General features: G+C 34.8%; 1 protein-coding gene across 6 annotated transcripts in view; it reads right to left on the reverse strand.

The window, feature by feature from the left end:
- Positions 1-706: 706 nt before the first annotated feature.
- The window catches only part of Nipped-B (Nipped-B cohesin loading factor), an 83,354-nt gene continuing 69,265 nt past the window's right edge, over positions 707-14,795 (reverse strand). For 5 of the 6 annotated variants that reach the window (XM_043210479.2, XM_043210482.2, XM_043210481.2 and 2 more), the window contains 8 exons: positions 13,012-13,505; positions 2,781-2,929; positions 2,444-2,731; positions 2,160-2,395; positions 1,945-2,102; positions 1,230-1,893; positions 959-1,174; positions 707-906 (listed from right to left, as the gene is read on the reverse strand). In XM_043210479.2, the coding sequence (XP_043066414.1) occupies positions 763-906; positions 959-1,174; positions 1,230-1,893; positions 1,945-2,102; positions 2,160-2,395; positions 2,444-2,731; positions 2,781-2,929; positions 13,012-13,505 (2,349 nt within the window). In that variant the 3' untranslated portion in view covers positions 707-762. Of the gene's footprint in view, positions 907-958; positions 1,175-1,229; positions 1,894-1,944; positions 2,103-2,159; positions 2,396-2,443; positions 2,732-2,780; positions 2,930-13,011; positions 13,506-14,795 lie in introns of those variants that run through there. The other variant, XM_070278697.1, reaches the window with a different exon arrangement.

Here is a 14,795-nt window from a genome sequence, read left to right on the forward strand (position 1 = left end):
TTAGGGACTTTTTTGCGCTTAAAAATTTCTATACGCGTAATTTTATCGCGTAAAATAAAATAATAAACAATTATATTCCACCTGATAAACAATTCCTACTATGTCACTTTAAAGGTTCCAAATCTATGTTGCACTGTGTAATGTTTAATTTTTTTTTTGTTTTAGGACCACTGATGCGGAAAAGTGTACAGACTAAAAAGATATTTGTCCTTTGTGCTTCAGATTTTATTACGGACTCTACGACTTCCACCAAAAACATCCCGTAACGAAATGGCCTCCCTTAATAAAATGATCGGCCACAGGACAGGTGTCGTTGCAATACAGGCTCTCTACATAAAAACGTACATAATGGATTTATTTCTTTATAGTACATAATACAATATATACAATGTATGTAACTTTTTTGTAAAAAAAAATGTAATTTTTCCAGATTAAAAATGTATTTAAAAAAGAATTACAAATTTATGTATATTTTAGTTAAGTGTTTAAGACAAAAGTAGTTTTTTAGATATATTTTTCCTTTTTTAGCAGGCTCTTTTTAAGTTTCTAACTAAGATTGATTAAATAATGACATTTTTTAATTTTATTTTATACTTATTACTTAAAATTATTACTTGTTACTTATTACTTGTTTTTAAAGAATATATTTTTTCAAACTTTCATTTATACTAAAATGTGATTTGTACGCAAAACTAAATTGTAGCCATTTAACTTTTACAAATATTATTTTATTATTAAATACAATGTAAAAATCCATTTTATTCACGCGTAATCCTCATCACTCGTTTCATCTTCGGATGACTCCATTTTTTTTCGCTTATTTTTACATCGAACTAAATGTGCTTTACGGCCAGTGGATTTTTTTGTTAAAACAGATGATTTTACGCTATTTTCACCTTTAGCTTCCTAAAAGGATTACTTTTAATATGATATTTTTACTGCAATGCAAAGAACTTACAATCTCCTCTCCAGAAACGGTCAAAAATTTAATGTTGTTTATGTTATTCATATTTAAAGATGAAACAACGGCACTTTCCTCATTTTGGACCTTTTTTTGTGATTTAGCTTGAGATGAACTTTCTCCAAAAAATGTACTATTAATAGATTTTTCGGGTGAATCATCCAAATCAGATTCTGCTTCTTCTGGATCAAGTTTTAACATAAGCTGCTTAAACTAAAATAAAAAAGGTAAGGATATTTATAATATATTCTAAACATGTTAAACTTACATCGAGGTACTTTACGACGAGGTCTAGCTTTTCTGCACCGGTTAGACCCGGAGGTGGAAAATTTTGCTCTGTGCTTATAATTTGTTGAGACATTTGTTTTTTTATTACATCAATGGTCGTTTTGGGATTAAAATCAGCAACACTTCTTCGTGTTACGGCTTTTTCATAAATCTTTTGTTCAGACGGAGAATATCTTGAAATTTTACTGTCTGTAAGACCATACATTTCCTTTAAATGATCCTTCAATATTAACAGTAACATACATGCTTGCGCAGATGTTATACACATTTTTATTTCAGTCATGTCATCGGGGAGGCGATTAAAGAGAAGCTGTGGGTCTTCTACATCATCGTCATCCTCTAATACATCTCCCTGCTTGTCAGTTGGCATTAAGTGTTCTCTAAATGTAGCTAATAAATGCGTTCCCGCCATTGAAATAAGAAGATCAATTTGATGAATAAGGTACAAAGGTTCGTCCTGCACCATATAGGGAAAATATGCTAAATTATCAGCAATATAAAGCATTTGTTGTAGAGATGTTTTTTGATCATCAAATTGTTTTGTCACCGTTTGTACCAATGCTCTCCTTTGTGGTTTGGTGGTCCGAAGTAAGGTATAAAGAAAATCATTCTGTGCAGTTGTGACATGATCTTGTCCCCGTTTTCTTAAAAAAAAAAAATTAATTTTAACATTTTGTCAGATTTTTTTTACTTACGTGTACCCGCGAATAATTTCTGACTTTCCCTTGGTGTTTATTTGTAATATTTGCTGAAGTTTAAAACACAATTGTAACCCCAATTGCACTTTCATATTTACGAATCCCGAATATGTTTTGTCTATGTCTTTCAATAATGCATCGGCTCGATGGGCTGACTATTAATATATATTACTATTAGATATATTGAAAATATTTTAAATATCTTTACAAACCTCCAGTTTGGGGTCAGTGCTTAGGCAAATTAAATATGGAACCATTCTAACAGGATGTACTAGTCCCTGCCTAAGAACAATTTGTATTACTTTAACTGCCCATAAACGCACTGCATCATCCCGATTTAAAAAGCATTCAAGGATTTCTTCTAAATAAAGTTGAATGATTCTGCTTGCCATTCCAGATGAAACATCGTTCATTTCTTTAAGATCTTCGTGTTTTGACTGCTTCTCCCCTAAAAATTTAGATATTTAATTGGGTTGCGTTTTTTTTTTATACTTACATTCTTTTTCTTTGTTGTGCATAAACATTTCTGATTCTGTTAAATATATCCAAATATTTCGCATGCAAATAATTTTGAATCCAGAATCATTTATGTTGGAACTTAATATATCACAGTACAATCTTTTAAGTTTAGGCCTTGTTAAATAGTCATCATTCAAAACACAAAAAGATCCCAATGAAATTAATGCTTGCTTGCGAATTTCTTGATTTCCACATATACAGAAAAACATTAAACATTCAAAAACATCATCACATATTGTCGGTGGAAGCCCATCATTTATTTCACCTACAAAAAAATTATTGAATTTATTTAAGTGGAATAAAATTTTACTTACCCAATGCCATTGGGGATTTGAAATCAAAGTATCGCATTAAAATTCCAATCGTAAATAGACTTCGTCGAAAACTGGGCGTGTAAATATTGTCAACATTATTCTTTTTTTGAACCACCTGACATCGAGCTAAATCCAGTACTCGATAAAATCTATTTAAATTATAACAATATGGTATAATAATTAATAGTTTTATTTCACTTCAAGTTATAATCTTATTTATTGTCCAATCAAAAACACCAAAATCTTGTCCATTATTTAGTTATCAAAACTACGAAAGGATCTATGAAAGGTAAAGTCTGTATCGCTGGAGGAGGCACATTACACAATTTTTTTTTCCTAAAAAGACAAGTTGTCTGGTATCCGAGGTTCGCGCGCTGGTATGCGATAGTGCAGTATAAATGTGATTGGTATATATTGAAAAATGCCTCCTAGAGACCACACTATTTAATATTATCCGGTTCTCATCTCTTCGACCCACACTTTAACTAACCTTTAAAGGTACGGATTCTCATCTATAAAACAATTGTTGCATAATTTTTTGCTCGAGGAAAATTCAGTAGAGAATTTATTTCTAGATATAAATTAACCCTAGTAATAGTTTGGCATATAACGTTTTTCAAAACACCCTCCCGTACTGGAGACTCTAACTCTAAAAACACCAAAGTTATACCATACTTTGGTATATTTAAAACGATTAGTCTCCTATCGATACTCTCCAAAATACTCGAGTGTTTTTGAGTAGAGCATTGCCAGTACTGGGCGAGGCTAGTCTGATCCCCAATCACCAGTTTGGCTTAAGGTGGTCCCACGGAGCCACGGAAAAATGCCACAGAGTGGTGCAGTATATCCTGGACGCCTTCGAAATCAAGAAGTACTGTCTGGCTGTAATGCTGCATGAGAAACAAGCCTTTGACCAGGTTTGGCACTCCGGTCTCCTGCTTAAATTGAAGACTAACCTGCCCAGACATTACTACCTCTTTCTGAAGTCGTTCCTGAAGGACCGCAAATTTGCGGTCAGATGCGGAGAGGCCCCTTCCGGACTCAGGGAGATCCACGCCGGAGTCCCCCAAGGCAGTGTGCAGGGCCCTTTATTATACAATGTCTACACGGCCGATCTCCCAGTTTTGCGGAGCCCCACGTAATGGCAGCCTCTAATGCGGACGATACCGCCTTCCTGACCGCTGCTGACAACGCTACAGAGGCAGCTGCTGTCATGCAGGAGCAACTAAATCTTCTCGACGATTGGCAGAGAAGGTGGAATATTCAAGTGAATAACGATAAATCCACCGCCATCACATTTTCTCTCCGCCGGGGAAATTGCCCACCGGTCCACCTCAACAGCTCCCCCAACACACAAGTAGAAAACCCAAGATACCTGGGCTTCACGCTAGGCAGGAGGCTTACTTGGAAGCCTCACCTAGTCAAAAAGCGAAAGCAGTGTGAAGTAAGATTGAAAGCGTACTATTGGGAATAGAACTATGGGGCACGGCCAGCAATACTAATATTCAGACTATCCAGACGTTTGAAAATAGAGCCCTCCGTATCGCCACTGGGGCCCACGTCTACCACGACAACCAGACAATCCACGAGGTGCTTGGCTTCCCATGGGTAAAGGAGGAGATCCAGAGAAGCAGCAGCAAGTACATCCAGTTAAATTAAGTTACACATAAGCCAAGTTTTCTGCCACAATATTTAATGGTTGTCCCTGTTGGACAGTTTTAAATAAAACCACACCAACAAAAAAAATAATAAAAAAAAAAATATTGAATTTTATATAATAATAAAAATATTAAAAACTAGCGACCCCGGCAAACGTTGTTTTGGCCTTTTTTGTTTTCTATAAGGGCTAGCTGTTTTTTCTTGATTTATTTTGGTTAATAAATGTTTTTCAGTATTTCAAGTACATCCAGTATTTTCACGTACAACAAAATTCCCCTCGCCAATATCTAACAGTTGTTTAGAGAAAGGATGGATCCTGAAGCATTTGATCGCGCATATTCTTGGTCAGTTCTTTTTCAACATTACGCCACAGTTGCGATGATTTTAAGCAAGCATTGAATTCATCAGCGTACGTTAACCGTGAACACCTGAAAGGAGTAACAAAGGGCCGTAAAATAGTTTATCATTGTTCCTTATATCCCTAAATGACCAATCCAATTCCCCAAGCGAATTTTTACGTTATATAGTGCATTCATCCAAAATATGGGCACTATGCCCATAGACGATTGTTTTTATGTTGCACACTGCATCTGGATTATTTTGAATGTTCAATGACAGCTTAAGTGCTGAATGAGCTGTTATGCCTCCATCTAATAAGGTTGCTGCAACGCCAGAAGATGCAATGGCCAATGCGTTGCCATTTTTTTTTTTAATCGTAACTCGGCAGGAAGAAGCGAAATAAGGAACGTTCACTTTGGAACTTTCACTTTGAATGTTCACAATAATCACTTTGGAATAAGCAGAATTTTCAACATCAGGCTCTTACTGGAATGCTAGTCAAAGAAATTGCCCAGATGTGAATCCTCGATAAACTTGTTGCCGTTGTTAGTTAATTCTTCTTCTAACTATTAATCTGTGCGCTTCTCTTCTTTGAAAAGGGGTCTTTGTTGATTATGTTCATCTCGTGCATCTTTCGATTGTGATTCACGTAACTGCGCCATGCTTTAACGCGCCTTTTCATTACCTTTGTAAATTTGTTCTCCTGATCTCATATTCTTCTATCTCGCGCAGCTCTAGAATTGACTTTTTGATGACTAAAATTGGCCCAATTTCGTTTTCTTGGCATTGGTGACTGTAGATAAGTAATCGGCGGACCCCTATTTCAGGGGCATATGACACACACATAAATGTACAATACGTTACGCTCACAGCCTACTTATTGTTATTCATTACTATAAAAGCAGCCATTTCGGAGGAGTATAATTCCCGTTGTCGAACGGGATAAAAAGTATCCTATGTCCGTCTCCTGGCTCTAAGCTACCTCCCTACCAATTTTCAGCCAAATCTGTTCTGCCGTTCTTGAGTTATAAGTGGTGTAACTAACACGACTTTCTTTTATATATATAGAAAGATGAAACAATACTTTTGTATAACTTCACAGTAGGTACATATATAAAATTTAAAGTTAAACAATGACTTCTAGAGTCATTGTTGAGTCATACTTGATCTAGAGCGAGTTAATGAGCTTGTGCTAAAAACATCACTGGTTAAGAAACATGCATTCTAACAAAGAAAAAATATTGCGGTACAATATTGATCTTGTACTTGCAATACAGATCAAATATACTGTATTTCATTCCGATAAAGAATATGAAGCATAAAAGCACAACGGAAATTTACTCGTACTTTTTTGAGGCAGTCAATTTTTGTGCTTGTGCTCAGGCACCGCATGTTTTTTTGTCATTGTGTCTGCAGTGTTAAAACACTTGATGTAAACGCTTACAATGCGGTGTCTCTAACACGGCAAAAAGTGTGAGTATACTACTAGTGTCGAAAACAGCCACCGCTACACATCTCTACTGTGTACCATTTTAGCTTATTTTTTAGCTTTAGCTTATTTCAAGCTAGCATTTATTAAAATGAAATAGCTTCAAAAATACTTGAAATGCATATAGCTTAAAATCTGGCTTTTTTCAAATTTCATTTAGCTAATTTCGGCTTTAAAAAATTTATAACAAAACATGGAAGATTGTGCAGTTAACGACTTATATACGGGGTATGCCTTTGAGAAGGAAATCAAAGACGAAAAATATTTTGGTGAAAAATATAAAATCAGAAAAGATTGTAAAAGCTTCATCAAGGCTTTAATTATTTAACTAAGGGAGAGGTAAGCTTTAATTGGATTTTAATAAAATGATATGTATTAATCTGCAGCGTAAGTTCAGACTTCCTCATAACATTGAAGTTCTAAAAAAATTGATATTTTTGCCGTTGGCAATATGCTACATGCAAATAAAACGCCAGATAAAATTATTGCGTTGTTGGAACATTTTAAATATAACAAACAAGGAAAGCTAACTTGGGGCGGATCCGAAATTGATATACCCTTGCAGTTAAAACCGGATATATATCGCAAAAACCGGATATAGTTGGCCGATCCTTATGATTATATCATAATAAAACCAATTAATTACAATAAAAAATCTAAAAAAAAAAGTCCCAAGCTTCTATCTTCAAAAATACGAAAGTTTATATTTCTACCAAATACCGTTTCCGATCGTTCAGTAATATGGGAGCTATAAGATATAGTCGACCGATCGTTATGAAATTTGGCATGTCGTTATGCCAAAAGTAGCTCTTATGTAAAATTTGAACTCTCTTACTCCAAAAAAACCAAAGGTATACCATTTCCGATCAATCAGTTATATGGCAGCCATAGAATATAGTCGGCCGATTCGGGCCGTTCCGACTTATATATTGCGTGAAAAGGAAAGAAGGGTGTGACCAAAGTGTCAAGACGATAGCTTTAAAACTGAGAGACTAATTCGCGTAGAAACAGACAGACAGATGGACAGACGGACAGACGGACATGCTCATATTAACTCAGGAGGTCGGAGAGGGTCGGAGATATCTCCTTCACTGCGTTTCACACTTTTGGTCAAAATTATAATACCCTCTGCAATTTGGAAAAATCCATCTAATTAATTGGGAAAAAAAGGAACAGACTATAAAGTTTTGGTCAGAAGTTTTGATGTACAAGGATGCTGGCCAAAACAAAGCTTTCGAGCAACTGGCGTTATTGGCTTTGCATATACTTTCACTGCCATGGTCGATTGCTGCGGTTGAGAGGGTACTCAGCCAAATGAACATCGTAAAAACAAAGTTGCGCAAAAAAATGTGTTTAAAAAGCTTTAACGCAATATTAAGAATAAGGTTTGTTTTTTAAATTTTAAATTATTTAAAATATACTAAGTATTTTTTTTTTTTTTAAGTTATAGATGTGGACTGCGACGTCATGGCAAAAGTTGCCATGACTACCAACTTCCAACGAAATACCTCGCTTTGGTTTAATCATCCGCCAATTATATGGAATCTAAGGAATTGATGAAATTATTTCTTTACTTTACAGGGTGACAATAAATAACCCGGACAAACTTTGAAGCAATCTATTATAAATGTATTATGATGCAGCCCTTACATAAATGCATTTATCGATAGCTTGTACTTTTCTAAAACAAATATATTTACATTTTTGTGATTCCCATCAATTTGATATTTCTTTCGGGATGTCTAACAATCGTTGTGAAATTTTAAAACTGTTTCAACAAGGAAATCACCAATGCGACATTGTTTGTTTGCTTGGCATACCAAAAAAAACGGTCTCTGACGCTATCCGGCGATTTAATGAGCTTGGCCATGAAGGTGACCGTCCTAGACGAGGCAGACCATGTACAGCTAACACTTGCAGAATTCGCCAGATAGTGAAAAAGCGGATCACTCGCAATTGCAGAGTCTCGGTCAGAAAAATAGCCCGTGAAATCGGAGTGAATCGAGAAAGTGTTCGGTTGATAGCAAAAAATGAACTTAATCTCAAGCCCTACAAGCTCCAAAAAATGCATCTTCTTACGGATGACAATAAGCGCGTGAGACTCCAAAGATGCCGTCAGCTAAAGCGTCGGGCCGCAGGTCAAAAATGGGAGCGTATTCTTTTCACGGACGAGAAGATATTCACCATCCAAAAGGCGCACAATCACCAAAATGACAGAAGCTGGTCTGCTAAAGCTCCAGGTACCTCTGCAATAATCGAGCGCCGTCAATGTGAGCAGTCTTGAATGGTTTGGGGAGGAATATGCGCCACTGGCAAAACACCCCTTGTTTTCATCGATCAAGGGGTCAAAATCAATCAGGAAGTGTACCGCCGGGACATTTTGGAAACTGTTGTGCTTCCTTGGGCCCAGCAGCACTTCGGTGATACGGAGTGGACGTTTCAACAGGATTTAGCGTCAGCCCATAGAGCCAAATTGACTCAGGACTGGTTCAAAGCCAATTTCCCGGACTTTATCACATGCTGTGAATGGTCACCTTACTCGCCAGATCTTAATCCGATGGACTAGAGTGTGTGGTCTATTTTGGAGTCCAGGGCATGTGCTTAACGCCACATAAGTTTGGAGGCGCTGAAGCAATCATTGCTCCGAGAACGGGATCGATTATCGGAAGAAGACCTGCGGCCCATTGCGCAAAATTTTCAGAAACGTTTAGGGCTCTGCATCGCAGCCCAAGGAAGCCACTTCGAAACCGGCTGAATACATGTTAACACAATACCTATTTAATAGTTGTGTATCTGTATTTTTTCTCAAATACAGTTCCTTAAAAAGTTATGATCAAAAATGTTTGTCCGGGTTATTTATTGTCACCCTGTAATAGTTATATAAATATTATATCGATATCGTATTAATAAAAAAAAAATTTTCTAATGTTTTCCATGGTTAGCTTATTTTTAGTTTTTTTTTTTTTTTAATTTTTAGCTTATTCTAGCTTATTTTTTTCTTCAATCTAGCTTATTTTATCCCTCAAAATCTGGCAGCACTGCTGTGTACATACCTTTTTTTAGCCTTTTTCTATTTTTCTTTAGAAACTCGCTACTTAGGAACTTACAGGGCAGTGTAAAAAAAAGTATCCGGTTACCCAAAAATTTTGGGTAATCCGAGGTATGCGAAAAGACGCTGCTGCATAATAGTTTCAGATAATAAGTGTCACTTAAAATAGCATTAAAACTTACTTAAAGGTTCAATAAAATCGTAATTTTTTCTCAGCCTTTAACTTTGTAGCCTGTATTATATTTATTAAAAACGTTACTTTTTTCGTTTATAGATCTCAAGCTGTAAAGCTAAAATCATCACTTCACTGTCCTTCATATAAAACACATAGATGAGCCCTAGCATATTTTTTTCTGCTTTGACAAAATTACCAACACTACCACAATACATTGGTAGGATTCTGATGCATTATTATTATTTTTTATGAATAGCAGAAAGTAGGCTGCGAGCGTGAATTTTTGTTCGTTTATACTGTGTGTGTTGGGCAGAATTCTGGCACTAAAGTTTGCTCTGGCTAGTTTTTTTTATATATCGGTTGTGCTACCCTGCTGGTGCTCTTAGAGGATATTCGGTGAGAGAGATCCTTTTGGTGGTCTTAGTGCAGGAGCATCACACTGAGGACGTTGGTAAAATAGATCCCATTATATCACATTAAGAATATTCGGTTGAAGTATCACGTTATAGTACCATGCAACTGCACAATTAACCTTGAGCTATAGTGGCGGGTAACAGCGCTAATGATAATTAAATGCTAATGATACAGCTATATACGGTTGTTGTCAATGGTAAATATTGCTTGCTCTATTAATCAGTCATTACGCGGTCTGGTGAAGCTTGCCAACTCGATCAGGCATTCGCCGACTTCGGTTGCCAATAAGTTAAACATATTTGTTGGGGATGTTTATCTTGGCATTAGGTGCCACTGATTTTTCAAACACTAGGTATAATTGATTTTTGAAAGTCCTTTTAGTCAACAAAACACAGTTGCAAATTTAAAGTTATGAGTCCTCTTAGAATTAGATATACATTCTGACTGCTTTATTACATAAAGGGGGGTTTCTACCTTTGCCCCAAAAGCTGCTGTTTTTATACCCTTGCAGAGGGTATTATAATTTTGGTCTGAGATGTGCAACGCAGTGAAGGAGACATCTCCGACCCTATAAAGTATATATATTCTGTATCAGGATCACCTCCTGAGTTTATATAAGCATGACCGTCTGTCTGTCCGCCTGTCTGACCATCTGTATGTTTCTATGTAAAGTAGTCTCACAGTTTGAAAACTATCGACTTTAAACTTTGCACACGCCCTTCTTTATTTTGCACGCAGTTTATAAGTCGGAACGGCCGAGATTGGCCGAGTATATCCTATAGCTAACATATAACTGATTGATCGGAAATGCTTTAACATTCTTGATTTTTGAGTTAGAGAGTTCGAATTTTTCATGAAAGCTATATTTGGCAAAATAATACGACATACCAAAAGATAGGATTGGTTAACTACATTCTATAGCTGCCATATAACTGAACAATCGGAAATGTCCCAACTTTGTACAGATTTTATTTTTGGTTCGGTAATCCGACCTACCAAATTTCATAACGATCGGCTGACTATCTCATATAGCTGGCCTATAACTGAACGATAGGAAATGGTATTTGATAAAAATACCAACTTCAGTATTTTTGAAGGTAGAAGCTTGACACTTTTTTGTAGCTTTATTGTAATAAAATGGTTAAATTATGATGTTCTCACAAGGATCGACCAACTATATCCGATGTTTCTGGCTTTACTTGTATGGTATATCAACTTCGTTTCCGCCGAAGTTAGCTTTCCTTTCTTGTTATACCTTTGTATAACCTTGTTTGTATACATCGTGTGCTCGAGAAACGAAATTGTTCGTTTAACGGAATTTTTTTATTGCGCATTAGTTTTCGCAATAGTGGGTTGACTGCAGAATGTGAGTTATTGTGCGAATTTTGAAGAACGTGTTCGGTTGATTGAATTGTGATGTGTAAAATAATTATTTAATTTAATTATTTAATTATTTATTATTTATTTATTTATTATAATTATAATTTAATAAATAGAAAACCACGCTAACTTTTAAAAATTTATTCTATAAAAAAATTTCTGATTATTTTCCGTTATTTTTATTTACCATAGGAATTATGAGTTCAGACGATGACTATATACAAAATTCGCGAAGAAAAATTCGTAGAATATATTCATTATCGAAGTCGGAAAATGAGGATTCAGAAGATCAGCAAGATTGGAGTCGTGTTATAACAGATTCTGCGCTCTTTGAAGAATATAATGAAGAACACATTGTACTTCAAGAAATAGATTATGAAAATCCGTTTTCAATCTATAAATTATTTCTAAGTGATGATATAATTGACCTTATGGTATTAGAACCAAACAAATTTTGATGACTCAAATTTTAATGATTTTAAATGACTTATTCTGATTATCATTCTTATTTTCATTTATTATTATTATTTTGATTTTAGACACTAAGTTTGAAGAATTATTATTTTTACTTTTGAAAATAACTGAATAATTAAATTTTGTTTTGCTTCAGAAAGAACTGTAAAAATAAATTTTGTTTATGTTGAAAACGCCTACAAAAAATATAAATTTATCATTCCAATCTATTTTGTTTTATTTCCTTCCAGTATGGGTTTTCAAGTATGTATATTTCTAGTATAGTTTTTGAATTAAAAGTAAGAATATTTGTGTACCACCGGTGGTACACAGACAAGTTCATTTATCTGGCGTCGTGTACCGACGCCGACCTATTAAATTTCATAACGATCGGCCAACTATATCTTATAGCTGCCATAAAACTGAACGATCGGAAATGGTTTTTGGTAGAAATACCAACTTAGGTATTTTTGAAGATAGAAGCTTGGGACTTTTTATAGATAATTTATTGTAATTAATTGGTTTTATAATGATATTCTTATAAGGATCGGCCAACTATATCCGATGCTTGCGATATATATCCGGTTTTAGCTGCAAGGGTATATAAACTTCGGCTCCGGATGAAGTCAGAAATCAGACGATAAAGGTCACTTCGTTTTTTTACACAAAAATATAGAGAACAAATGTGTTTTTTGAGAAACATAAGTTAAAAGTCGTGTAAAATTATTTTTCAATATTTTTCAAAATTTTTACTACGGGCCATAGCCCCAGGCACACAGTAAAAAATGCTTTTTGGTTTTATGGTTTCAGATTACCCAGTTTGCCGAAATCGGGATAGCCAGCGGAGATTTTGTGTTTTAATACTGTACTTCATCGCGCTAAAACTTCATAAATTTTTATTTTTTTCGCTCAAAAAATTTATGAATATTCATGAACACATAACAAATATATGATAAACAATTTGATAAACAAGTAGACAAAAGTTCTCAAAAAACAGTTAGAAAAACGGCTTCTAGACGGGATAACCTTACCAACACAAGGTGTTTTCTTTTGAATGTATTGAAATTTGCTGCGTCGTAAGCTGCGTTTGGGCACCCCTGCTTTAAAGATTAATATAGTTAAATTGTGGGTGGAAAAGATGAGTACCGGGAATAATACTATATATTCGGAAATTCGGAAGGTGGAAACTCTCCTTAAATGAACTATAGTTACCAATAAAAAAAAACAAAAAAACTATATCTTCTTGGGGTATAAAACGCACAACAATACTTACTTTTGAAAACAATCACGAATCAGTTTAAAGTTCTGGGTTATCTTATTCACAAGAGCTCCTAAGCAGGACACGCAACTAGTAACTTCAGCTTGGTTTCGCGAAACAACCAGTAACATCAAATGTTCCTCCAGAGAAGCCAAAAATGATTCACTAGCATTGTTAACAAGAGGGACCACTTTTTCAAGAATATCTGCAACCGCACATATAAATTTCGCAGCAGTCGCTGAATGACACTTTATATTCAGATAAGGCTCTATAGTCATAGCATGTCGAACAAGCAATTGCGGTCGAACTTTTGCTAGTAAATGGAGTGTGGTTATACAACCAAGCATTCTTGCATTATCAGTATCCTCCAGTTCAATTAATCGATCAACAAGCCCGTCAGCCAATTGCTGACAAGCTAGCATAATTTCCGGTGCGGGCTCAGTATTTTTCTTTACAGGTTCATTTACGCTCCCATCAGATTTTGACATATTTTCTTTTGGTTTGAAAATCTGTAAAAAAGGATGCATAAAAAAATCAATTAATTATTAAATATATTTTTATATCTAATAAGATGGCCAAACTCCGTTAAAGGGCAAAGTTTTTAAATTTTTTCTTTTAGAAAAATCCAAAGTGACAATTATTTGTATTAATTCTTTCGTATATAAGAATTAACTGATTCAACTGATTTGACTGGCCAAATTGGATAATCAAACGGGTTATTTAAGAAAAAAACGTCAATAGTATTGACAAATTAAATGGTATAATATTTATAATATTTAATTTGTCAATACTATTGACTTTTTTTTCTTAAATAACCCGTTTGATTATCCAATTTGGCCAGTCAAATCAGTTGAATTAGTTAATAAAACTAGTTTTAGTTAGGTAAAAAAAATAGATCGATTTCAAATGACTCCCACAAAGGATTCAATTTAGGTACGAGTCATCGTGGCTGTAAAAAAATAAAAAAGTTCTATCAACTGAATAAGCAAGCTTAAAAAAAAGAAAGTTATTTTCCGTTTTTTTATTAGACAATTAGGTTTGAGACTCCCTGTCAAAAAGGAAAAAACTTACTGATTCCTTGATTTTCCATAATTCTACAAGACACATCTTATTAATTTAAAATATTTTAGTTTTTATTTTGATTGGCATTAAAAAAAAACAAATACATAAAGGTCAGAGCCAATCTTTTAAAAAATTTTGCTTACATTTAGAACAGAGGTCGGCATCCCTATCTCGGGGGCATAGGAAATTTCTCTGCCCAAGCTCTGCCACACACACACAGTATGCATGTGTGAAACGTCATGCTTACAGCCTACTTTCTGCTATTCGTTACTAACACTAATGCGGTAAAATCATATCAATGTATTGGGGTGCCGACCACTGATTTAGAAGTAAAATTTCCTCTCATACAGAAAATTATATGTTACGTCACAACGTGAAAGGAAATGAACACCCTCTATGGTAAATTTAAGACAAAATCATAGCTACCAAATAACTCTCATGCGATAAATATGCGGCCTTCGCACAACCAAAAAATAGATGAAAGTTTTCTCTCCCTCTGAGCAGCAGCTGAGAGTTTCATCTTATGCTCATTTAAAGATGATTTATAGAAAGAAATTCCACTTACCGTTCGCAAATTAAGATTCAGTAGAAACCGACTCTTAATTTAAGCAATAAACGGTGTTTTGTTTTTATTGTGTTTTGGTTGGTGTTCAGTGGTTTATTATTTTCCTGTCATTGGGAAAAAGCTTGTGAAATAGAACTTTATAGAATATTTATAAGGGCAATATATTTATTTA

The sequence above is a fragment of the Drosophila bipectinata genome, chromosome 2R, assembly GCF_030179905.1.
Source record: "Drosophila bipectinata strain 14024-0381.07 chromosome 2R, DbipHiC1v2, whole genome shotgun sequence".
NCBI classification, from domain to species: domain Eukaryota; kingdom Metazoa; phylum Arthropoda; class Insecta; order Diptera; family Drosophilidae; genus Drosophila; species Drosophila bipectinata.